Raw genomic sequence first — 23524 nt, 5'->3', positions numbered from 1 at the left:
TATGCATTGTTTTAAACCAAAGAACCATGGACACCTCATCACCCAGCTACTGCATTTTTCTATGTTTTGTTTTAAGAAGTTAAGGAAACCGTCATGGACACTAGTCATGCTGCTTGGAAAACCCCTTGCCCCTTCCCATCTTGATTTGAATATCAAGGATTCTAATTAGTAAAATTAAGCAGAATAACCAATGATTGTTATAGAACAAGAATACTGATAAGGTAATATAGCTAGTAAAACCAATCACTTTAAAGGTCAAAATGTGCAATTTTACGTAAAAGAACTTATGTAACAATGACTCAACGAAATAAGTGTATAAATACCTATGGATTTGGATGCTAGGGTGGACACGCTTGGGCGGAGCTATCCCCCGTGTCCCCCTGCGCAGGAATAAAGTCCTGGAATAAAGAAGTGTCTGTTTATCTACTTTGTGTAGATGAATTTTCTTCCCGGCTGCTAACAGTTTTGCTGCTAACAACACGAGTCATTTCACCATCACTTTCTAGAGCAAGTGCAGCACTACGTAATTCTAGGAGCAACGTGTTAGCAGAGAGGAAGCAAAAGGGGAAGGGAGAGGAGCGCCATTTGGATTTATTAACACAGCTGTACAAACCTGGGCTAACGACAGGCGACACACACGGAAAGGGAGAGGTGCTTTTTGCCATTTAGCACAGCTCCCGCTTCAGGGACCACAAAAGTGCTGCTGCAGTCCCGCGCAGCGAGCACAGCATCTTGCACCAAGAACTGAAAAGGCAGTTTAGAGTGTGGGACAAGTTTTCTCAGAGGACTTTGACGCGTTTCACCTGAGGAAGGATGCCTGCTGACACCGCGGCCGGCTTCCACGGGCGTTTCACCGAGCACAGTAATGGACCGCGGGCGGCTGCGCCGCTCCGACCGCGCTCCCTCGCTCCGCACACAAAATGGCGGTGGCGCGTGCCCCGCGGTCCGCGCTTCCCTCTCCCTCGGCACCGACGGGCGGTCCCGCCACATTGGTACACCCGGGGGCTGTTGGAAGAAGGGGGAGGCAGTAGCCGCGCTCTCCTCTAACAAGTGGCACCCTGGAAGGGAGAAGGGAGAGGAGAGAGGAGAGCGGCGACGACACGGGACGGGACCCACCACCGCTGAGGGCAGCGCACCGACCGCACCTCAGCTAGAGGAAGAGACCTCCGCGAGCCCAAGCGCGCCACCTCATTGGCTCTCTCTTCTCTGCCGCCCGCTGATTGGTGAACGATTACCCCCACGCTCTCCCTCTTCCCTCCTATTGGCCGCCGCTTCCCGCTCGACTCTTGCTTGCCGGCCGCCGGCGCGAGGCGTCTCCCCGCCGCGCGCCGCGGTCCCCTCAGCGAGGAGATGGCGGCGGCGGGCGGGAGTCGCAGCGGCTGCGGCGACACCTCCCTCCTCGCCAGCGCCTCAGTGTGGCCCTTGACGCGCTACGGCCGCTACCTACCGCCGACGGACAGCGACGATGGCGGGCAAAACACCTCCTCTTGGAAGGTGACGGGCGGCTGCGGGGGGGCTGGCCGCTTGGTTTGGCTGGAACTGGCACCAGTGGGGTCTCGGAGGCCGCTGTGTGGCAAACAGCAATAACTGAGGCCTCTGCACGTATCTAACGCAGGAACGAGGAGACGTTTTGCTTCATGAGTTATTAGTGCAAGCACATCGATGGTATGATAGTGGCCCGTGGTTGTTTTGTTCCTTCCTTCAGCAGTGACCTGTGGTATTAAAAACCATAAATCCAGTTGGAAGAGGCCAGATGGTTGTTTAAAGTAGTTAAATCTGTAGATGGGAGTTATTATTAGTAAAAAATTGTTAAATGTGCCTCCTCTCTGTGGGAGCGGAGGGCGGGCTGCATCACTGACAGGTCAATTATACACCTGACTTCCAGCACTGACCTTGGAAACCTCTTATTTTGCACTAGAAATGAAAAATGTAGATTCTGTGCTTACAGGGCTAGATTTTTATTTTGTCTTATCTTTTTAAAGGTTTTTGAATCAAATGAAGAATCAGGCCATCTTATCCTTACCATTGTTGTATCTGGCCATTTCTTTGTTTCCCAAGGGCAAACAGTACTGGTAAGTTTCTCATGTATAAAGGACATTTTTCCATTCACGTTGGCATCAGTATTAACTTTGTTTCCCTTCTCAGTTTCACATTCTCTCCCATTGAAAAGAAACTGCCGATTTTATTTTGCTCATGGTAGTTCTCATGTGCTGCTCTCTCTCTCCTTTTCTCAGAATAGTACTAAATGCGTGAAGAACAGTGTTTCTTCTGTGGCTCTAAAAATCTAGATTAAGACGTAGTGCTAAGTGCTGCTGGTGTTGAAAGATACGCATTTGGCTTTTTCATGATTCTTCTGCCTAAGAAAACAGAAAATACACTGTTAAGAAATATATTAAAATATAACTATTAGTCCCTATAAGATTTACTATATGATCCAGCTAGTTTCTTGCCAATGACCTGTTAGTATTTTGGATTTGATAATGTGGTTTATCAAAGGGAATGTTGTGGGGTTTATTCTGTGTTGGGACATGTTATATTCATGGAGACAAACCGAAGACTTCAGAGTTGTGTCAGCTGGTTTTCCTGAAGCCTGTACTTAAGCATGACCAGCTGCTAAACTGAAAAAGATTTCACAATGACACTGAAGAGGTCAACAGAAACACTGTCTAGAAGGAGTTGGTTTGATGCTCGTGACAGAGAAGGCCTGTGCTGGAAAGTGGAATCAAGTGTGTTCAGTGCATATTGCCCATACTCAGTGATGATAAACAGTACAAATTGGCTGATAAATATATTAGAAAGCTATTACAAGCTGCTGGAAGATGCTGCAGTATTAAGATAACAAAGACTTTTTTTTAACATACAGAATGTAAGAGAGTATGTTGTAGCTTTTAATATATATTCACTTATAAATTAGTTTTTACTGTGCCCTTTACAAGGTCTTAAACTTACAGATATATCTTGTAAGTATAGGGGGAGAACTGAGGATAACCTTGATTTTTTTTTAGCCTGTGACTGTTTTCAGAGTATCAAATAGATAATGACTGAGCTAAGAGAGAGCTGTCAGCTGTCAGTCAGCATGTCCCTCATACAAGACATGGTATTTGGCTCACATATTTTTAGAGGACAAGTTGAACATTCTTGGACAAGGTAAAAATGGAACACGGAAAGTATTTCAGCAGTTGTGCTGAGTAAGAAAAAGGAATAGGGTAATTGAAAGTCCAGATAGGTAAAAGAAACCCAACTAAAATGAGACTTGCTGCCATCTCTTGCCAAATTCAGCTTGGAATAAATCAGTGCAGAACGCACCTCTCCTGGGGCTGGTCCTGTTTTCAGTATCCCGATGAGATGGCTGTGTTTAGTAGACTCATACTACTTTACAGACTGTCCTTGAAATAACCACATAAAGGCTAATTGAAAGTAAGTTTTAATACCTAAGTAAAGAGCAGAAAAGGCACAGACAAAAGCTGTAGCCCTTCAAAGACGGCGTCTGGCAAAGACTGAATCTGGCAAGCAACAATGGGCAGATGAAGTGTGCTGTCGTGAGGGATGAGTGCGGGAAGTGCAGGCAAAGCTTTTTATAAAGACTTGGCTGAGAAAAGCACTTTCTTACAGCTCTTGGGTTTAGTGGCTAGTGAAGCTTTCAGGCAGCTGCCTTGCCTGAAATGCCAAATGAGGAATTTCTGAGATCTATCAGGTCTGTTGCAGCTTCTAAGAGACACTGAGATATTGCAGTAATGATTACAGCCTAAGAATAGTGCAGAATAGAGATGGAACAGGCATACTTGGTAAACGTGACCGATATCTAATTGTGACAGTTTAAAAGGAAAAAAAAAGTTTAAAAAAGAAAAAACAAACCACATTTATTTTGGCAATGCTTCTGTACAAACCTTAAGGCCAAAACCAACGTTTCATTAAGTTCTAGAGAAAAGGTATACAAAACTGGTGTCGTGCATTTTAAAACCCAATTGTCCATTCTGCTGGGTGCGCTGCTTTGAGTGCATGTAGTTGGGATCATGCTGCAGGTGTGTTCTGTGCATATAGAACTCACCTAGTGTGACATGCGTTGGTACAACATGCCCGGTGCCTGGTTATATGTCTCAGAGACTGGAGCAGTTGTAGTCCTCCCACCGTTCCTCTTAACCATACTCGACTCGCTGAAAAACCTAGCAAATATCCAATCTGCTAGTTCTGAACATGGGCAGGCATCTTCAGGACTATGTTAGGTTTCCTGTTTGCAAGGGATTTGATCCAGCACATCTGGCTTAGCTTTGCTGCTTAGGCTTGTTCCTTAAGCACACGCCCTCCCAGAAATGCATCCCTTTTCCCAACGCTATGCAAGACTGATACGCAGTGATAAAATTCATCTTCCTGGGACAATCTCAGTCTGCAGGTATCTCTTCAGGCTTTGAAGGACAGTTTGTGGAATCTCTTCAGTAAAGCAGCCACTATCACCGAACAGCAGGGTGGCGCACAGGGATTGTGCTGAAGAAGACAGCACAGGCAGTGATGCTGTTGGCCAGTAGCTGATAACGGCATTGATATCAAAATAAGTACAACCATTACTGGATCTCTGAATGGTTTTCTTCAATTAGCAGGCAGGGCCACCTAGAAACTCAGTGTCATTGTCCGAGGACAGTTTCCACCCTGGTCTTTGGACAGAAGTCTTTTAAGGGCTGTTGATAACAGGACCTGGGTAGCAGGAGCAAGTCAAAACTAACCAGGATTGCACAGGCCATTGCTGAAATTTGGCAAACTCCTTATCGAGATGCCATGTAATGAAAAAGTTGCAATACTGTGCGGTCTGCGTTATTGCTGTAGAAATAATCAGACTGTAGAAACGGTTAATCTCACTGGTTCCATCTCCCTCTAGTCTCCAGCTCTCAGGAGCTGTCAGAAACCTGTCACAATATTTAAACAGGCTTTGCGCTGCGTTCCTTTGAATCTGTGACAGATCAAACCCTCTCACTGGGGGTCCATTATAACGGACAGTTTGTCACAGAGGATAATGCACAAGTTTCTGCATTCCAGAGGGAATGTACCAAGTTTGATAGAACGCTGCAATTGTTGGAATGATTCAGCTCCTGTTTTTACTGCGTACGCTCGTTTCCACTGGCTGGCCTGGGCTACTGAATGTTTCCTTCTTATTGCCAAGGCGTTCTCCAACACGTACGTGCTGCCTGGCTCACTTGCATTGAAATTCCCTCTGAGGTACTTACAGAACTGTTTCTTGCTACGTAGTAACTGCATCCTTTAAGTTGTTGATGTCTAATCTTTTGATCTATCTTCTAATCCCCTCTTGTCAGACCTTTTGATGTACTGCAGGCTCCTGGTTTTGAGGGAACTGGTAACAATTACCGTAGCTTTGTACCATGTGTCTCTGCGTAGGAACACAGTGAGGCACAAGATCTGTGTCACAGGGACACACCGTTTCCTTCTCGACTTGCATAGCTGTATTGTATTCTTGTAAAATTTGTGTGGATGAATAATAAAGGGATTTTTTTCCCCTTTAACAGTAATCCAAGAATGAACTGAACTGCTAACTAAATTCAATAATTCATTCAGTGGTGAATGTTCCTAACTTTTTTTAATTGACTGCAGCAGTAAGATAGAGCAGGAATCCTCACCGCACCCCAAGAATTTTACCATGATCATCTTAAGTAATGCTTTTTTAAAAAAGGAAGTTTTCATCCAGCATCTGTAACAAAGAAAACATATTAATTAGATGCTTTTAAAACGGGTAATGCTGTAGCACGATATATGCTTATCTCCTCTGGTTTAAAATTGGCAAGGAATGTACTAAAATCAGTGCATTAATAGATGTAAACTATCTTGGTTTGTACCTTATATTTTCTTTAGGAATATAAAAGTCCAAGTGCATCTGTTCTTCAGTGGTGTGTGCATTTTACAAAAGCCAAAATGAACCTTTTTAGCTGCCAGCAAGCTCTGCGTTATGCTGATAATGCTGTGAGTGAATGCTTTTTACAAAGTCCAGCAAAAAATCAGGCACATACTGAAAAACATGAACTTCTAGACTTCAGCCATTATGTATTTCACTTAGAATGTTTTTTTGTTCATTCTCCTGCAGTAAGCAGTGGTGTTAACTGAACTAATGCGTGCCTGAACTCAGTGCTGAGCAGCTTTGTAGTTACTTTTCCACAAAACTCATCTTTGTTGGCCAACGTGCGAGTCATAGCTCCCAAGGTTTGCTCTCTTGGTGAGCACACGTCCAACAAATACTTTTTTTTTTGGATGAAGGCATATTTTTTTCTTTCGCTTAGTGATTCTTTCATTAAACATTTTTCATGTCAAGTGATCATTTATGAAATAATAAAATACATAAAATATTTTCTGTAACATACTGTCCTGTCAGTGTGAAAGCAAGAGGAGGTAGCTTTTGTGTAAATTATTTACTTAGAAAATCCTTTTCTTTGGTGTCTACCTTTCATCTGCTTACAACTTTTGCTACAACTCCATTTGCACAGTGAGGTTGTGCAGAAATGGAAATCTTTATTTCATTGATGGTTGGATTAACACGATCCATTCTAGGAAGAACATTCAAGTGTTCCTGACTTGTTATCAAAGTATTTTGTCTATAATGGATGTATATATGTATTCTTTGAGTCCTCTTTAATTTCTTAAAGCAGGATAGTGAGACCTTTTCTTTTTCTTAAAGCATTGTAGCTATTCAGAGCCAAGTGAGACTATGAGTCTTCTATGATCCATTTCTAAGAACAACATTTATAAAATAGTAACAAAATATTCACATAACCTAACTACTGATTTTTTTAAAATACAGAAGACTACAGAATTATTTTCATAAGCAATAAAATAGTAGAATATTTAATGAATTCCCTTCTAGCAGTCTTTTTCCTAATGGCAACTGAAAAACTATCTTCTTGCCAAAAAGAGTGCCACAATATATGCAGCAAGTCTCAGCAGCCCTAAACCAGCCAGACTAGTGAATTCCTCGTGCTGTACACCCTGCTGTGTGCTGAGGTGCTGTAGGTTTGAAACAACTGATTACAATATCCACCAATGCTCCAGAACTAGTCATTAAAATGCTTCCGTCCTAAATTGCAGACATATTCAGTGTTTCCATCAGTTGCTCAAAGAGAAAAAATTATTTATTTTAGTGGGTAAACTTTTGGGGAATGGGCATGCGTTCAAGATCACTTTAAACATTCTTTAACGGCACTGTATCACTGCCAGAGACATACTTGAAATTATTTTAACAAGGAAACAACTGCTTTCCTTTTAAAATACAATCTACTTCTTGTGATCAGCCAAATGGAACAAAGAGGAGGGTAAATGGAACTTCTAAGCATGGAACATAAAAATCCTTAATGTGTGATGCAAATCAAAGGGTGTTTTGGTTTAGGTTTTTTTTTTTTGTTTTATCTAAAGTTCTTCATTTGAAATTAAATTACGTAACACATTTTAAGGATCTGTTCTTGCTGCAGTGTTGCCTAACAGACTGCATATTTTTCAGTAGAACAATCTCATTCTTGCGTACTGTAGATAATGGAATTTTAACAGGAATATCTCAACAGGATCTTTGTTAATTTCTGGCCATATTCTCAAGATAAATCATGTTGTTTACCACAACTCTTATTTCCTTTTCCTCCTTCAGATCAGCACATCATGAAAATTCTATTTTTGTGTTTTATTCAGCGCAATTAATTCCGGTGCTAGAATTCTTAATATCCTACAAATTAAAGAAATTCAAATTGTGAAGAGGACTTACTTAATAGGATAAAATTAATCCAGAGTAATTGATTTGTGGCCTGATCTTTCAAAGTGTAGACTAAACGTCCTTAGTGCCCTCCTGGTCCCCTCATGACCTCTAATAAGCTCACAGTGCTTAGGATACAGTAGATTCTAACTCATTAATTAGGCAAGCATTCCGCAGACACTCTGATGTTCTCGATGCTCTCTTTGCAGTGCCCGAAACGTACACATGAAATTTGAGATGATATTCACAACAGTGCCCCGGGTAGAGGAAGGTCCCTTGTGCAATAAGTGAGGACATCTGACAGGAGCCCAGGGAAGTGAGCAGGTGGCCAACGCTGCTTGGTGGTAGTATGCTGCGAAGCTAGAGGAAGGCTGATTTTTTGTTATTTATTTATTGCTATTTGAAAGAGTAGAAGGAATGTTAGTTTTACGGACATGCAGTACCACAACTGTAGTTCAAAAATGTCAATTTTAGTTTCTTTATTCAAATGTGTGCTCGACATGATTGTTTTGGATACGCTGAATATCTTTGTGCATCAGCTTCCCCATCTATGTTTGATATATTGATACATTCCTGTTGCATAGTGATTATTTATTGGTGCTTGGCAGCAGTAAAGAGTTTTAAGAGTTCTGATCTTTACTTTTCTCTTGCCTTAGCTCTTCTAAACCTAACTATTAGAATAGTTTTTAAAGAGTTGTGATGTCTGTTACTGAAATGTATTTACCCTAAAGTCAGAGATTAATGTATGGTATTGATCTAGGGAAGTCTATATTTTGTATCAGGAATTAAAGAAGAAATTGCTTAGCTTGATTTATTAATGAGTTGCCCTGAAGAGCTTTGGCCAGCTAAACCCATGAGCATCCAGTTCACCTCTCTAGGTCCTTGCTCAAGTGTCACTGTTCTAAAGTGCAGTTTAGGAGAAAAAGCAACAAAAAATCAGGTCCTCACTATGAAAAATCAAGGTTTGTCCTGAGTTAGAGGCTTATTTTTGTTATTTGCTCCTTCAGGGGGCTGTAGTTTGTACCCATCTGGGGGAATTTTCTAGAAAGCAGACACCTGGCAGCACGCGCTCCTGCACCCAAGGCTTTGGCAACAGACACTCATGGGTTGCCCAGCGCCCTGGGCACGGTGCCTGCGTGTGGCCCGTGTTTGCTACTTCATTCAGCTCTCCTACCTCTGTAAGACAGCACTCTGTTTAATGAGCTCAACCCTCATGTCTTCTTCTCCACAGCCAAACGAGCTTAATGGAAAGATTTAAGATCCGGCTTCTAAGAGTTTGGGGGTGAAAAAAAATTGCATGCAAAAACAGAATGCAGAGCTTAACATCCTTCTATTCCTTATTCCCGTTAGCTCGCTGTCTGCCTGCCTTGGTTGGTTTTTTTTTTGGCTTCCTATTCTATATTCTGCAGTTCTGTTTGAGGCAGCTAATGCTTACATTAAGATCTAAGTTACACACAGCACATGGGTTCTGCATGCTTTTATCTTCCCAGCTACGCTATACATGGCACATTCGGCTACCAATGTGCAGCTTGGAAATTTCTGCAGCAACAACTTTCTGCTTCCCCCACTCTACGTGTTGTCATGTTTGGGGATTGTTTATTTTTGACACGCTGACACTCCTACTCTTGACTCAGTTTTCAAGACGGCTCATACTGCAGGAATAAAAACTAATGTATTTGGCCTTATTTAGATCTTGAAGAAAGATACAAGTAAGGAAAATTTCTACTTCTAGATGTGTTCCAAGGTAATAACAAAGATTTGATTGGAATTATGTTCAAAGTTTAATTTTCACAACTTCTAACGTTGAGATGGAATTACATTTTTATTCTACAGCCAGTAATAAAAGAAAGACTTCAAATTTTTTATAAAATAAGCAGTTTTCTAATTTAAAACGTATAAAGTGGCAACTCATGTTCTCTTGGAAAGGCAATGAGTTAAAAATCGGTATTTTTCAGATATATGCAAGCATTTGATTTATAATCTATATGTCAAGCAAAAACTTGTGAACATCTTCCAATTTTAGTTTTCTCAAAGCATCTCAGTTTTGCCTCTGCTTTCGCGTTCAGTATAATGCTTGAACATAATTCACAAGGTTTTTCAGACTGTCTGTTCTCACGTCCTTATTTTTACTGTCTCTTGAGGTAACGCTTAGTAACAGTCTTCTCAACTACAATATTTCTCTTCTGTTGCTGACTTTTACCAAATGTATTAACCACTTTGTGCAGATACCTGGAAATGAGATTACCATTTCTTTGTTGCCAGATTAGTCACACCTCAGAATAAACAAGGTGTTATTCAGTTTAAATGTTAAATAATAACATTACCTAGACTATTAGAGATCAAAAATGTTGGTGTTTGTAATTTCACAAATCACACTTAAAAACTAAAGAGTGGATATTACTTCTGAAAAGATTTCTCCTTGTCCCTTACCTCCTCAGCGTGGTGAGTAGACCCAAGGAGTGGAATTCTGGATAGGATGACGCAAGTAAGAGGGCAGTGCCTCTCTCCATCTGGGGGGAACGGCAGGTTGTTGAAGCCATCCCTGCTGGTTTTGTCCCATGAGCTTGCAGGTGGGGTGCTCAGAGCAGCAGAGCATCTTCCCCTTCCCCAGAAAAGCACTTTCCCAAATCTTTTGCCCTGCAAAGGCACCATGAGGGGTACTATGCTAGTTTTGCTCCCCAGTTGTGCCTTGGTAGCTTACCTTGGGAAAAAATTAAGGAACTTTGAGAGGTGCTTCCCTGAAAACTGAGTATGGCCTTTGCAAGTAGAAGATGGCTCTGTTTTCTGGGGAGTTACATACCATGGTGCTGCCCAGCCTGAATCAGAACGGTGCAAAGCGGGATGTTGTCTGAGGCCTTCAGCTCTTCTCTTCCGCCATCTCGCTTCAGTTATTAGACAGGACCACTCTGGCAGCTATGCACGGGGATATTAATGCAATAAAATTCCTTGGATCTCACGCTGAACTCATCATTTCTTGCAAATACACATTCCCAGTCAGTGGGATACCCAGCTGACTCCTCAATCCGTTACATTATACAACACACACGTTCATTCTGAACAGGGAACTCGGAGAACAAACTGTTTTATTTGCATTTCAGGAGCCTATTGTAAGCGGCAGCCAAAACTGGAGAACATGTGTGTCTGTGTGTGGTGTTCTGGGCTTTTGTTTGTCTTTTTTAGTATTGGTTGTAATTTAAAGGCAGAGTTTATAACATTTGTGGCAGGAAGAAAGTTTTAGTTCCTAAGTTATTGTTTACACACAGTTCAGTTTCATTTGAAAACATCTGTCTTCTGGATGAGTAAGTACAAGCCAAATGATGTAAGGCAGCATAGCTGAACTGTTACACAAATAAGATTTCTTAAATATGTATTAATTTTCAGTTGAGCCAGGGTTGCCTACAGGCCTTGCAATCTACCATAAAATGGATAATCTGTTCCTGTGTGCTTATGTTGCTTGGCACCGTAGGGTTTCTAGATGATACCATCATAAAAATACTCATCAATAATATGCAATACCTTCCGACATAGATCACAGGCCTCATTGTCCAGCAGCTTTTCGAATGCTGAAATGTGAAACCAGAACAAAAGTATTTCCCAGTTAATGACGAACTCGATGGGTGTAAGGGCAGACCAGCATTACTGGCTTCTCTGCCTCGTGCAAGGTGTGGTCACGTCTTGCCTGCTTCCAAAATATTTGGCAAATGTCTTGCTTGTTTTCTGCTTCAGCTTAATTCTTCTCAGGGCCCTCCCTTTGAGGGACTGATTTTTGTCAGAGATGTATGAAACTGTTTTCCTTTAATACAGTGTTCTTACAATCATGACCCTGGAGAACGACACAAGGAGGATATGCGTGGTTAAACGTTAATGATCCCACTTGGAAAAGCACTGCTGTTTATAACTTCAAATTGTGGATGTTTGAAGGCTTAGGTTCCTGCCCAGTTCTCGGTTGCCTTTTTGTCTATGTTCTTGACCAATCTTGCACAGCCACCTGCGTCTGCTTGTGCCCAGTACTGCTCAGCAAAGTCTAGCTCTGAATGTAAAGCAGCTATGGATGTTGCCTGCTCGAGGAGAACTGCTGCTTTACTCTCTGTATTTCTGTCAGCGTGGTGGCACAGCGACCTGGAGGAACTACTACTTTTTTCTTTGTCATTGCGCATGTCCAGAGCGGATTTAGAGGCAAGTCACTATCTCTAGAAAGGCACAAATGGACTATAATCTTAATATATGGCCATGCAGTTCCCAGGATCCACCCCCTGCCTAGCTCCTGGATGTTGGCAGAGATCCTCTCGACTTCGAGCGATGGAACAAGGGACAGATTTATTGCGGTCTTCCTTCTTGTTGCTCTGAATTCATTTACCTAACTTAATATGCAGATGCAGAACTATTTCATTGTTGACAAAAGACAGAATTATCATTGTTAAGACGAATCTTCTTTTATCTTAATTCAGGCAGCCTCAAATACAGTCATGTTATTCCACAGGTAACATGGAAAAGCCATGAGGAACAGAATAGACCTTCTTAACAAGGTGCAAAATCGGGCTTATTTGCTGCTTAGAACTGAGGAGAATCTAGGGGATCCTGACTGTAATGGCAGTTACTGATGGAAACAATTCAACGATGGAGTTCAGCCTGAGTAGTTCTGCGGACCTGTGTTTGTCCAAAACGTTCTCTTCTCCTTTTTCAGGTAACTTGTGCCACATCAGGACTCAAATACTGCATTGAGTTTTTCTGTTTGGTTTGGCTCTTCTTAGTTATTTGTTGCTGCTTGGCAATATACAACCAACCAAAGGTGCAAGAGGAAAGGAAATAAACATCAAGCACATACCCTTTCTGGAAGGGACAGTTTAAAATACTTTTTCTGCTTTATATGTTCTGGTTCTGCATAATCCATTTTCTCTCTGTTCTGACTCGAGAGCCTATCCCCTGCCCCATTCAGCCTCTTCAGCACTATTTGTCTTCTACTCTCAGATGTTTCCCTTCTTGACTGCCCTGTCACCTGTACCTTACTCCTTGAACTCCAGTTGTTTTCCTTGTTTGCTTCCTTAGTAGATCCCTTCTAGCAGCGACAGCAGCATGAGCACAGCACTACCTGATGAGCATCAGATATGGATGTCACTCCACGTCTCCTCTAAAGCGCTTCTCGTGGACACAAAACAAATCTGTGGCTTTGGATTTTGTACAGCCACGTGCCAAGACCTCTTTGCAATGCACATGCACCACTAATGCCCGTTTTTTGCTGTCGCAGATGCTATTTCCGTGATGTTGGCACAACTGAAATTCTTGACTGTTGACATAACTCTCCACCATGCACAATCGTTAGCTTAACTGGCTGATGCTTTTCCATTTTCAGCACTAAACAATATTTTGGGGCCAAACTGCCCTCAGCCATGAATGTCCTCAGCCAGACTTCAAAGTAATATATTCTGCAGTGTGATTGAAAATATGACATGTGAAGTGCTACTGATTATTCTAGAAGTGTCCTACCAGGGCTGCACTCTCTCTTCTTCGCCTACTGATCTAATCCCATTCTTCAGGCATTCTACTTGGTATTGCCTCCCCAGCTTTAATGTCTGCATACCAAGGAAGGAGGGTGCCCTCTGCGTGCTGGACGCAGCCTCCTGGTCCATATGGCTGGAGAACACTGACTTACCGAGAAAGATGCTCTTCTCTGTTGTGAGGTCTGTCGTTTGCAGTTTGTCTCTCCTAGGATCCAGATTCCTTTACTAATTCCTGTAAGAGTAGAGCAGAGCTTGGTACTTCCCATCGGTGGCAACGTGAGGTGTTCCTACTTTGACCTTGAGGCCTTTCAGACCTTAGCAAGTCCTACCCTGAGACATTTTGAGAGCGCTCAGTGCAAACAGACGTGCTGCGAGTGACTGGCCTGTCTTACCTGCTGTCAGCACCTGTTTTTACAGTGCAGAAGGAAATTCTTTTCTCCCTCTGACCCCAAATCTTTTGGGAATGATACTTACATGCTGTCTTACCACTCTAGAGTCTTATCATTGCAGGTATCTGGTCAGTCGTGTCTGTGATCCAGTTTGCCTTTGGTTCAACTCAGAAATGCTTTCTAGACGTTTTTCTCATAAAAGTTCACTTAAAAATCTACATGCAATTACTGCATGAGGCTATAAAGCACATTAAAAGAACAGTGTCTCACCGAGGTGACTTGTACCAAAACAGAACGGCAGATGGCTTCCCAGCCTGGACCTGTGTAAGATGGACAGTAACTCTGGCAAAAAGCACGCTGCTGGCGGGCCAGGATGGACATGGCTTGTGGTTCTTGACCCTTAGGACACCTACGAAAGCATCCTATGCAAACAGCCAGGGTCATTGAAAGCATTTTAAGTTCAGATAAGACAGATGGGTAATTTCCTCCCTGCCCTTACATTTATTTAGGTTTTTTTCCCCCCTAGGCGTTGCTAACTAATGACTGCGTGGCAGTCTGTGGGAAGTACCTTGGGAGACACAGCCCATTGCCTTGCAATTTTTACCTGATGTTTCCAGCTTCCCGGGGTCTTTTTACAGAACGCTGAGCAGCCTGCCTTGTTTGAACAGACTGACAGTTAATGCAACTGGAGTATAAAAACGTCTTTATCAAGTTACCAGAGCTGCTTCCTGTTTACCTGAATTCCATCTGGAGAAAACGTCGATCTGGCCCTTAGAGGAAGCAACCGCTGTCCCATTCTTCAGGTTTGCCTGCCCTCTGCTGCCCTCTCGGGCAACTTCATGGGATGTGGAAGAACGTAAGGCTCTCTGTTGCAGCTGTTTCGTTATGCATTTCATGGAGACTTTCATAATACACAAATATAAATTAAAATATATATGGAAATTAGAACGTATCTTGACATAGTGTTACTGGAGCTACAGATTCAGAGTTAATTCCTAGTGTGGTAAAAATTACGTATTAGCAATGACAGACACAAAAGTTGCACACACAGATGACTGATCTTCATTAGGGCTTAAATTACATCACATAAGTGTGTACTTCTGAGTGTTGCATGTTTGCTGTGCTTTATTTCAGGAAGGCTTTTCATTAATTGATTCCCACAAGTGGTTAAAGATAGTAAGAAGAGCAGAGTGCCTGCTGCTTCGGGCACAGTCAAAGGTAAGTCGAGTTGCTTTTAATATTTCTAAGAGCTAACACAATTCTGTGCAAGATATTGGATAAATTAAACCAGAAGTTCTGAGATACTGTAAATTCTCTATGTAAATTTTTTTTTCCCTCTAGATGTAAAACAAGAATGGATTGAATCATCTTAATGTCTTTTGTAACTGCTAATATTGAGATGCTTTCTGAGAGTTAGCTACTAAAACAACTACCTGTGACTCATCCCTCACTTTGGCAAGCAAAGTACCTAAACAAACAATTATTTAGCCATTTGCTGGCCCCTGGCACAGTAGTGGCAGGCTGGTGATTCAGGCATTTGGTATTCAAGGCAAGGAAAAGGACGTAGGTTTCTGGTCTTCCCCTCACATCTCATGAAGGTGGTTGCTTAGTCTTTAAATAATTAAACAGCACTTGCTTGTTACCAGCTCACATATAAACATCTGTTTTCTTGGTTCTTAGGTGAACTTGGAGAAGTTTCTTCTTCATCTATGCTGAGCACTCACTAGGTTTTCAGAAACAAACCCTGTTTCAAAACAAGACCCCCTCTTCCTTCTCCCCTGACACTTTCTAGGCTTTGTTGTTCCAGCAGAAACAGCTGCCTCCAGTTTAACTCTCTCTACTTGACAAGGGAATTCATCTGCAAGTTAGAAACGGGAGTTCTGGAAAAAGATGATGAGCCCCTTGTTCAGTAGCTGCTAGACACCAGTGCTCACTCTTTGCCCCGTTCACAGAACTATTAAAGCATAAAAACGTCTCAAGTATTCTGAGCTGTTCTGGCATTCTCCTCTGGCAGGAACTCTTGTGGGAGATACAGACTGGGTTATTGTAATTGCAGGTAATAACAATACCCAGAGTAGCTGAAAACTGTAAAAATTCCTGTTCAGTTGTATTTTGATCTTTTATCCGATTATTTTTTTTATGAAAGATGCATAAATATTTCTTTATAGGAGGTTACAAACCAAACAATACAGCTTGCAGAGGGGAGAATGCCTTGCTAATTGCAAGATAAAAGCAGATGTGAGGCATAATAAACACTGTTTAAATGTAAGGACTCGTTTCAGACTAAGCCTTGTCTAACGGTGGCACTGGGAACTATATAAATAAGTGCCTTGAAGTGTTTTAAATTCAGGGGTTATGCTTGCCTGAAACCGAAACATCTTTGCGCTCTGCTTTTTGTCGGATTCCTGCAAAGCGGGGAGTATCGCTGAAGACGACTGTGGAGCTGTTGCAGTAATTAGTTCTGATGAATCAGGGGATGATCAGTTCCCCTTACAGTTAACAGAACAGTTCCCCAGCGCAGCGTTAAGGGATTCTGCTGCATCTCACACGAAATGCAAAAATCAACATCACAATCACTCCGAGGCTCGAATAAAGCTCGGAGGGACAGCTCAGAAAAGGAGGAATATTAACATGGTCTTAATGAATTTGGTGTATCTAAATTACTTACCATAAATTCACGACTTAAACTGGGTTTAGTGGCACTGCACTAGTCCTATCATACATTTTCTCTGCTTTGTATCTTAAATTGTAGCCGAAATGATTCCTTAAATGCTGTCAGTGCATATAGCTTCTGTGCTAACCTTCAAAAATATGTAAAAAAACCTCAAGCCAGCCACACCGTGTAAGGGGTTACGTCTCAGCCCTGCTAGACTTCAGCAAGGAAAGAGTCAAGCAGAAGCCATTTAAGTGGAGGAAAGCAAGCTAGGTCTTCAAAAACCAACTTCTATCTCAAGGTGTGCAGGGCACCTAAGGAGCACAGGCAACTAAATACTCCACTGTTGTTTCTGAGTTGTCTTCTACTCCTTGGTTTTTGTATGTCATTAATATTGCATTTATAGCGAAACTTAGTCATTTCTTAAGAAAGATGATTTTAATAGGGCACTGTGGGCTCTTAGCTAGCAGAATGAGTTTCTGAACTATATTTTGAGCAGCTTAGCATTAATATACTTGAAGGAACAAGACATGTAGAGAAGGTACCTGTTGGGAATCGCTGTTGAAACTCAGCTGTACTAATGGAAATTTTATTCAGTGAAGCACACGAGCGTCTAGTTCTGAAGCCGTACCTGTCATATAAAACTTTTTTTATATGAAAAATCTGTAAACAGTAGCAAGGCAAACGTTCTAAATATTCTTGTAGTAAGTCATTCCCCTTCCTACTGTTTTCATTGAGCTCGGCCCCCCCACCCCAATTTGATGATCCAAGTGACCTCAAGGTTCTTTAATACTTCAGCTCTTGGATGGTTCAGGTGTTACTACTTAGTACTCAGTTTATGCTAAAACCTGACATCATCTTAGCTGAATTGGAGCGAGCTCTCTCTTTCCAGAAAGGAAAAATGTTTAATTTACAAAGTCTACTGTTGTTTGTAAACTGCAGTCTGAGCTATTTAACAGTCCTTGTGAAAAAGCAGATGGCAATACAAACAGCTCAGACTCGGGGGCTGTAGGGGTAAGTAAAACAAGCCTTCTTTGAAAGTCTCCAAAAGGAATTCAAATGAAGATGCAAGTTACCTTTCTGTCATTTTAATGAGAACTCACCTGTCTGGCATATCCACAAATCGCTTCTCAGTTGTGTGAAGCTGACCCCGTTAAGTTGACATCTTAGTTAATTAGAGGAAATGTAACTGGACACTGGTAAAATGAGTGCTACAGTTCAAATTATTTTGACATGTTTCCCTTTAAAAGGCACTGAGACAAGCTTTTATGCTCACAGTGCCCTAAAAAGCATTTTAGGCAACACAAGCATCTTAAAATAACATGCATGTAAACATACAGGCTGTCATGAAGAGCTGGCTCATCTTTGAGACAAAAATCTTTAAAGTGAAAGATGTCTGTGTGTGTGTAATCAGCAGTCTAGCAGCGTGTCTAGTCATCAAAAAAATGGTTTTGACAGTGAAATCTCAGAAGGATGAAGATTCAAATCGGTTAGGTCAGTCTGAGGAAAACGTGCTTCTCTTCTAGTGCTTTTAACTGTTTGAAATGTCAAGATCAAAGTGAAAGTTCCCATTAATTCAGTCCCTAAACAAGAGCGTGTATGTGCCTTACGTCAGCTGAGTGTGCTCAGGACAAGCTTATCGTGCACAACAGGGTCTTCAGCCCTCCATTTCCAGGGCAGTTTGCTGGACCTCACGTACTTAAAAAAACATCTGTTATGGTACAGCCCGACAACCTATACTGGGGGTCAGTCCTATCCAGATTTCTGTTTTCTGTATTCTTTCACTATTTAAAGTGATGCATCCGAGTTTCTTCCACTCCTGGTCAACTGTGTTCACCTCTGTTCAAGGCACAGCAGCATTCCCTTGGGCTGCCAAGCTGAATTTGTACGTTTAGCAACTCGCAGGCGCACCGGGGAGGTAGGGGAGGCTGGGTTTGATGCAGACAGCAACGTAAATCCTAAATGGAACGTATAGTTCCCAGAACTTCCAGTTCCAAAATTAACTTCCGCTTACTGTAGCGTCATTTTACTTTTTGTCACAAATAACTGCTCAGAGTTGGCACATCCTTAGAGGATACTACTTGCAGCAACAATAAGAACTGAATTTCCCTGCTGTACGTCCAAAACTCCGGTCGTTGTGGCAAGGTTTGTTCACTCGGCTGGACCTTTAATTAGTTGACAATTGGCCCTGTTGACTTACCATTTTTGTGGGTTTTTAAACTGATTTTCAAACTGGGAATCATACTTTTGTGGTTTAGCTGCTGGGATAAATGAAGATACAGCAGGGAAAACTTGTTTCTTTGTGTATCAGTTGGTGTATATCAGTGATCCAAAAATTAAATCCCCTTCTTCCCAATTATAACAAGTAGAAATTTAATTAAATCGAAATGGTTTGAGGGGATTCACAGTTAATTTGATTTCTCTTTGGGTTTTGAGCAGAATGAATGCCACATGTTTCGGATCCAGTTTGGTGGCGATTCCAAAGAACAGATGCTGGAACACTGCTGCAGTTGTGTTCAGAAGCTTGCGGAGTACGTACCGGTTGAAGTAACTGATGAACAAAGCCAGCAGCTCTACCACAGTCTCACTCAGCTGGCCAACGGTGAAAATCAAGCGAAGGACACTGAACAAAGCACATCAGTACTACACATAGTAAGTATGCAAGAGCAGAGAGACAGAAAAATAATAATAATAATTAAAAAAAAGTAACACAGGCAGACACAGGAAATCACTAACCACTAAAAGAAACAGCAGCAAGCGTTACTTACCAGTTCCCAGTATGATGGGGGTATGGTTTGGTGAAAGACTTAGTTGCTTTCTGCTGAGGTTAATAAAGAAGAATAGGGAGCAGAAGATGAGTGCTGAATAGTTACCAAAAACACCCACATCTACAATTTCATCAGTGTGGATTTCGGCTAAGACTGCTGGGAACCACCTGGCAGACTTTCAAAGAAATTATATGGGGTAAGAAAACAGATCAGATCCATTTAAGTAACCACGAATTGTGTTCTCCTTTCGCGTTGACCTACTCCTGTTTTGCAGCGTTAATAACTGTAAATATGTAATTGTATTAATTCAAGCTTAACCTGGCACGTTTAAAAGTTATTTCGGGGCAGGAACAGAGCGTTTCCCCTCTCCAAGACAAAGACCTTAAGTAATTGGAAAAGGCAAAGGCAGGCAGTATTTCTGAGGGTGACTAATTCTTAAATAGATGCTCTCTTGGGTATCCAGAGGATCACATTTACCAGCTCTAAAAAAAACATCTCTGCAGCTCGTTCAGCCAGGATAGCTCTTGGGTACATGATAAAAATATCAGGACCAAGGCTGAGCCCTGAAAAAGGAGTGTCAAAACTTTTGGCTACATCATTTTCATGATGTAATCGAGGAAAGTTCTACTCTACAGGACAGCGGGAGCCAATTTAGTAGAGAAAGTGCAGGGGGAAAAAAAAATATTGCTCATTTGACTCACATCATTTCCAGGAGACCTTCCAGATGAACTTCCAAGATGTATTGTTTGTTCTTGAAGCAGGTTACCTGTACTGGGGGCTCTGCTCCTTTCCCAGTAAGCTAAAGCAAAGAATGAAAGGTACAGGAAGTGTTTCATAGCAGGGTGCTATTGAACACCAACAGTCACACTACAGGTACAAATAATGCTCTTGCTTCACAAGTTAAGACTGAAAACCTTGCTCAGAAGAGAAAATTGACAACTTAAACCCTCTTTTCAGTGGTGTGACTGATGGGAAGGAAAAAAGCATTCTCCTTGTGAGCATCTGCTTTTTAAGGTTACTTCCAGCAGGGAGTTTAAAAATTCTCTTCGTTTAGACATGACAGTTTAAACTGCAGGCCCGTTATTTCACGTCTTTCACTCTTAAAGACTCAAGCAGATGTGCGTTCAGGTTCCATAAAAAGATGCCTTTTTTCTGCACAAGGTGGCTGAGCACATTCTCTTCCCGTTATCTCTAAAAACGGAACTGCTTCCCTGCTTGCACATACCCACACCCTGCCTGGTAACGAGCCCTTATTTGCATTTGGTATTTTCTAGCCAGATGAGCCTCTACCAGATTCCTGTACAAGCTCTGGAGAAAGAAGATCTGTAACACAGCTAGCGCAGGTAAAAAAAATAATAATAAAAAAATAGTGTTTAGTCCTGTCAGTGAACCTCTTGGGCACGGAGAAAGTATCTGCCAGCGGCTGGTAAATGTCTTCGCTGAGCATCAGGATCAACAAAACCACAGGATCTCCTGTAAGGATCTGGAGGCAGGAAATAAGCTGCAAACCCAGGTATTTCGTCGTGGTGTAATTACCTCATTTGCAGAAGAACAAATCACGCACTGAGAGCAAACAAACACCCAGAGGTGCCAGCCAAATAAATGGCTTTGTCACTCTTTTGACTCCTCAGAAGTGACCTCTAGGGTCACAGCTGCTTAAGTCTGAAATCACCAGTCACCCTTTGACCCACAGTTCAATTGACAGCTTCTCTGAGAAGTCCAGGGTAAAGCCCTGTTTAAAAATAACTGGAAGTTAAACTGTTAATTTGGGACCGGGCGAATCAGATGACTTGAAGACTCTGGTCCTTCCAACCTCTGGTTTTGTGCCGTTGCTCCTATGGGTCTTTCTTACCCTTTTCCATATTCACAGGATGACGAAGTCACTGGTTTTCACATCGGTGGTACGAGGGACAGTTCCTCTGTTCCTTATTACAAATCAGCCACCTCTTAAACCCAAAGCAGCCTTTCAAACTCCGCTGTTTTCCGGAAGCGGAGCTCCCTGTCCCCTCCCCTCCGTGGTGAGAGCTGTGTGCCATCCCTGGCTGGCTGATTCCCAGCGTTTTGTCACCTGCCTTGTACAGTGCAGCCAGAGCGCACCAAGGAGCAGAAGCCATCAAACGAGGCAGCTTGCCCTCAGCAACTGTATTTTTCATGACCCATCTCTGTTTTAAGAGGTTACACTGGGAAATGGAAATTACCACCACCACTAGAAACAGCTTACCTTCTAAAAACTGTTCTGCAGTCCCTGCGTAAGACAGGAGCATGACACCTGCTTCCAACTAAAGCTTTCTGCCTTAGAGCCCTGTATTTGCTTGAATTACTAAGAAATTCCCCGACACAGAGACTCCTTGATGGAGTAGTTTCCTACACCTTCCCCTACTTGCTCCTGTACCACTTAGCTGGGCACAACCCAGATGGAGAGGTTTGGTTTAGCCCCTGCCCCTCACATCAGCACATCAGGAGGAGGCCCAAGTAGGCACCTGAGGTTTTTTAAAGCCAGATAGGGACTGACTAGCACGAGGCGTCCCCTGTAGTAACACCGTTCACCTTGGATCGCCTCTGCACATCGTACCTACCTCGTCACCACAGCGGCACTTCCATGATTTTCCCACGCAAAGCATCCAGGAAGCATCTGTAACTGATGCTGCAGCTTCGAGGACTTCAGAGACTGGTAAAGTTAAAAGCTGAGTGGGTGGTGAGCTCTACAGAACATTGGCAGCCCCAAACGATGGGAAAACCTTGGTACAAACACTTGGGCATTAACACATACTATGAATAAACCAGTTTGCAACAAGCAGCAGCCCTGGCTGCGGGAGGGCCTTTCAACTGGGAAATTACTCACATCCAGTCCCACCACAGTAAATTTGTCGAGCTGCTTCAGCGTGTTGTCTTAGGAACAGCAGCGTGGAAAGTGCTCGGGAGTCACCCAGTAACCTCCTGGTCCATTAGACTCTGGTGCACCTATGGGTGCCGGGAGGCGGTGGGGGCTGCCCCAACCTCAGCACACCACGTTGGACATCTCCCACTCTGCTGCCACGGGTTTTGCACCGAGAAGTAACATGGTGCACGTAGTTCGCCCACCACCGAGGGGGGGGAAATGCTGGGGGAGGGGGTTAAAGGGGCATGAAGAGGATGTTGTAGCTCCTAAAAACCCCATAATTTAATTCTATTCTAATAATTTAAAAGGCATCCTGCTAAATGACGAGCTTAGAACCACGTACGTGGTCATCCTTACGCACGTCAGGTGGCAGCACCTACGCTTCACGCGGGGTCCTTCCCTCTCACACAGTGGGTACTCAGGAGACTGACATGGCTGATTTAAAGAGTTGCAGAAGAGTTCCAAGTTGTGTCAAAGCTACTGGAATCAAATGGGAAAGATCACGTACAGAAATCCTGTCTGACGGGAAGCGCTCAAACAGCGGCAATAACGAGGCGGATGTGTCGTTATTAATGCTGAGGGGACACGGTGGTGTCGCTGCACTGTCAGCAAACGCGGGTAATGGGACCTTTTGTGTCTAACGTGAGTCAAACACTTTATTTTTTTATTTTTTTTTTTTTCCTAACTTTCACAGTCTGTGCTGAAAAAGCCTGAGCTCCACCTTGCGTACCGGCACTCGGCGTGGCCTGCACAGGAGCTGGGGCCCTTCATCCGCTTGTGCCTTATGGATCAGAATTTCCCAGCTTTTGTGGAAGACGTGGAGAAGGAACTGAAAAAACTCACGGAAGGCTGAGAAACACCAGCTCATCACCACCAGAACACGCTCCAGGACATGCAGCAGTTGGGACGCACGAGCTTAAGCACCATTAAATGTCTGAAAAAGTCTTTTTTTTTTGTGTCAGTGTTTTATTTTTAAAAACAGGTGAATCCACTTTTTATACATCATTGCACTTCAACAAATACACAGAACACAAGTTCATGCATCTACAGTTACGCACACCATGAGAACCCTGTTCGGTCTATTTCTACAATCTTTAAATCATGAGAAATTACAGTGTCAAACTAAAGAGTAGAACTAGTTGCATAGAATATCACCATGCTGTAACGTTTCATCATTTCAACAACAACAACAAAAAAGAAAATTATAAAAGTTTGCCTGAATTGAATGTACAAGAATATGTTGAACACATCAGTGCAAAAGGATTTGAGAATTTACATGAGTTAACAAAAAAAAAATCACTTAAAAAGCAATCATATATATATATATTTATAAACTGAAGTTTTGTTTTTTGTTTCCAACTGCATTCCACCACCACGTCTGACTGTTCCAGCTTGTGAAGTCTGACTGCAGGACACCCGAGTCTCTCTCTAGAGGTTAAGCCCTTGAGATATTTTCAATTTAAATTACTTCCCTAAGTACCAGAACAGCGTAATTCCCTCGTCTTGCAGACATACAGTAAGGAATGAACATCAGCAGCTTCAAAATGAAACACAATTACTGTTCTTTTTTGGTTTTCCCCCTCCCCCAAAATATAAATATATACTG

General features: G+C 42.5%; 1 protein-coding gene across 1 annotated transcript; it reads left to right on the top strand.

The window, feature by feature from the left end:
* The first annotated feature begins 1350 nt into the window (after positions 1-1350).
* REC114 (REC114 meiotic recombination protein) lies at positions 1351-22771 on the top strand. Its single transcript, XM_086620163.1, has 6 exons — positions 1351-1494; positions 1983-2072; positions 14754-14837; positions 18712-18924; positions 20315-20383; positions 22613-22771. The coding sequence occupies exons 1-6, from the start codon at positions 1351-1353 to the stop codon at positions 22769-22771; spliced, it is 759 nt and encodes a 252-aa protein (XP_086476289.1).
* The last annotated feature ends 753 nt before the right edge of the window (positions 22772-23524 follow it).

Source organism: Tauraco erythrolophus, chromosome 14, assembly GCF_009769465.1.
Source record: "Tauraco erythrolophus isolate bTauEry1 chromosome 14, bTauEry1.pri, whole genome shotgun sequence".
NCBI lineage: Eukaryota > Metazoa > Chordata > Aves > Musophagiformes > Musophagidae > Tauraco > Tauraco erythrolophus.
The sequence above is the reverse complement of the archived record's forward strand: the minus strand, read 5'-3'. Positions and strand labels throughout refer to the sequence as shown.